Below are 1,080 nucleotides of genomic sequence, written 5' to 3'. Positions count from 1 at the left end.
TCATTTGTACATGCCATAGAATGTTTTTATAAAATGCAGCACAGAACTCACCTCACCACAAGGATCTTTAAATAAAATGTATTGTAAAGTGCCAGATACAATTCTGTTAAAAAATACAGTTCTAATTAAAACAGATACTTGGCCACCACATTAGCAGCTTCATATACTGATACATTTTTAGCACAACAGTCTATTTCTGTCAGGTGAGCAGGAGGCTCTCATACCACCCCTCTAGCTCTCCAGTTTCAAGTCCAAAGGCTTTAGAAAATGAGGCAGAGGCAAATTGTCCAGAGCCTCTGGGAAATGCTCTGGTGAAATGGTCCTGATCAAGACACGCATGGCTCCAACAAACAGCGATGGGGGAGTCAAGCCTACCAGGCACTGGAACCTGTTCTCCCCCAGGAGGTCCTGCCACCGTTGCCGGTTGTCCAACAGTTGCTGTTTCATTGTGTACTGGAGGTCCTGAGGCACGAAGAAGAAGAGGCAGTCAAGGCAGAGGAGCTTGGCACGCATGTTAGCTGCCGGCGAGTGGGAAATCTGCTGCAGCAAGGTGTCAAGGGGGGTATTCCCAGCACTGTCCTGCAAGCAGGGTGATGCACCATGCCCGAGCAGCAGGAGCAAGCACTCAGGTCGCACCAGTTCGCAGGCCACATGCAAGGCCGTCTTGCCACCCTCCACACGGCTGCAGCCCTGGCGGTCCAGGTGGCTGGCTCTGTCACTCGGTGAGAAGGCTTGTATGGCCTTGAGGATTCGGAAGAGGATGCGGACTCGGTTGTAGCGGACAGCCATGGCGAGGTGTGGGGCCGAGGACTGGCAGCAGCTGAAGCTTTGGCTGGGCACAGCCAGGGCAGTCTGGGAGAACTTAGTCAGCAGGTGCCGGGCATAAGGCTGGTGGTCGTGCACCAGCGCGTAGAGCAGGGCCTCTGAGGGCGAGTACACGCTCACCTTGCCCCCATCCTCCCAGTGGAACACCTCCATGGTCCGCATGTCCTCCAGGAACCAGACGGGCAGCAAGTCCCTCACCGCCTGGTAGAAGGCGAAGGAGGACTTCTTGCACTGCTTCTGGGACTGGGCTCCGCG

General features: G+C 54.7%; 1 protein-coding gene across 1 annotated transcript; it reads right to left on the bottom strand.

The window, feature by feature from the left end:
• Positions 1–231: 231 nt before the first annotated feature.
• Positions 232–1,077, bottom strand: ANKRD9 (ankyrin repeat domain 9; the record flags this gene model as incomplete). Its single annotated transcript, XM_010131832.1, has 1 exon — positions 232–1,077. A coding segment is annotated over one exon (846 nt), but the record flags the coding sequence as incomplete, so codon positions are not given.
• Positions 1,078–1,080: the final 3 nt, after the last annotated feature.

Source organism: Buceros rhinoceros, unplaced genomic scaffold (genome assembly GCF_000710305.1).
Source record: "Buceros rhinoceros silvestris isolate BGI_N320 unplaced genomic scaffold, ASM71030v1 scaffold832, whole genome shotgun sequence".
Classification (NCBI taxonomy): Eukaryota; Metazoa; Chordata; class Aves; order Bucerotiformes; family Bucerotidae; genus Buceros; species Buceros rhinoceros.
The sequence above is the reverse complement of the archived record's forward strand: the minus strand, read 5'-3'. Positions and strand labels throughout refer to the sequence as shown.